General features: G+C 56.8%; 1 protein-coding gene across 1 annotated transcript in view; it reads right to left on the bottom strand.

Annotated features, from left to right (window-relative positions):
* The window catches only part of LOC103769105 (histidine--tRNA ligase, cytoplasmic-like), a gene marked incomplete at both ends in the record, with an annotated part of 7,556 nt that extends 6,475 nt beyond the window's left edge, over positions 1–1,081 (bottom strand). The window contains one exon of the mRNA XM_008936280.1: positions 969–1,081. Coding sequence (XP_008934528.1) covers positions 969–1,081 — 113 coding nt within the window. The remainder of the gene's footprint in view (positions 1–968) is intronic.
* Positions 1,082–1,459: the final 378 nt, after the last annotated feature.

The raw sequence follows: 1,459 nt of genomic DNA, 5'->3' as shown, positions 1-1,459 counted from the left end.
CTGCTGAACGTGCCCAGCAAACACCACTGGGTACGTGGATTTCTTTAGCTGGCTTATGACTGCTGGTTTCTCCACAATCCCAGACTGCTTTGGGTGGGAAGGGACATTTAAAGCTCATACAACACCCCTGCAGGGAGCAGGGACACCCCCAACTAGAGCAGGTTGCTCAGAGCCCCGTCCAACCTCACCTGGAATGGTTCCAGGGATGGGGCACTGACCACCTCCCTGGGAAACCTGGGCCAGGGGCTCACCACCCTCAGTGTCAAACATTTCTTCCTTCTCTCTAGTCTAAATCTCGCTCTTTGAGTTCAAACTCATCACCTTCTGACCTGCGGAAACAGGCCCTGCTAAAAAGATTGTTCTCATTGTTCTTGTAGGCCCCTTGAAATACTGAAAGGCCACCAGAAGGCCTCTGACAGAGAGACCCCCCCCAGGAAAGTTCTCTAAGGAGCCTTGCACCAGCAGAGCTGCACTTCCCAGCACTCCATGCTCGCCCAACCCACCAGCAGCTTCACCCCCTCCATCCAGGTGACTAGGTAATGAGACCAACTTGAGAATCCTTGAGCCACAAGAGCCAATGTCTTGTACTTGTGGGGTCAGCGCTCCAAGAGCTGAAGGCTCCTAACCCTACATTCACCAGGGCAACGCAACTCACGACCTTACTTCAAACAGATCAGTCCCAGCAGATGTGGGACCTCTCACACTGGGCAGACACGATAAAACTCTGCCAAAAGGGAGCTGAACTTCCTGACCCCTCTTGCCACGTCCCAGAAGCACCAAAAAGTTTTTGGGTTGGATTCTCTCAGGGATGTTTTCACTTCTCTGTCCCTTGATGCTAAATGTGACAAAGGCAACAGAAAGAGAACCAAGAGGGGCAAAGCCACGCTGAAATTTGGCACAGAGAGGCGCAGGGGGCGTTGCGCATGCTGGGGAGCGGGATGTGTCCCCGGGACGCTGCGGGAAGTTACCTTTGGGGTCTTGAGCACGAACTTGTGTTTGCCTTCATCTGACCCCAGCTGCGCCTTCATCTCCAGCAGCTTCGCCACCTCCTTGGCAATCTGTGGGGGGAAAAAGAGGGGGACTGGGGGTGAGGGTACCGGACAGGCCTGGCCCGCAGGCCTTCCCCAGTGCACAGAGGCTACCCAGTCTCCATACATCTGCTGTCCCCAGTCTCCCACAGCAACTCGACGGGCACTCCCTGCTCCTATGTGGTTCTCCCCCTTCTGCTCCAAGGACCCCAACCTCAGCAGCCCCAACACCTTCACCATTCCCCGACTCCCTTTAGCCTCCAATCTGCCCCCCCACCTCCCATCCCCCCAGCCTCTGCACCTCCCACTGGCCCAGCACCACCAGCTCCCAGCATCCACCTCCCCACCTTGACACCCCCAAGCACCCTTCTCCCTAGTCTAACATTAGTACGACTAGCTCCCGCTCCCAGACCCCCCCAGGCGACCCCCCC

This window comes from Merops nubicus, unplaced genomic scaffold, assembly GCF_000691845.1.
Source record: "Merops nubicus isolate BGI_N331 unplaced genomic scaffold, ASM69184v1 scaffold29912, whole genome shotgun sequence".
Classification (NCBI taxonomy): domain Eukaryota; kingdom Metazoa; phylum Chordata; class Aves; order Coraciiformes; family Meropidae; genus Merops; species Merops nubicus.
Note: the sequence above shows the minus strand (reverse complement) of the source record. Positions and strands in the feature narration are given on the sequence as shown.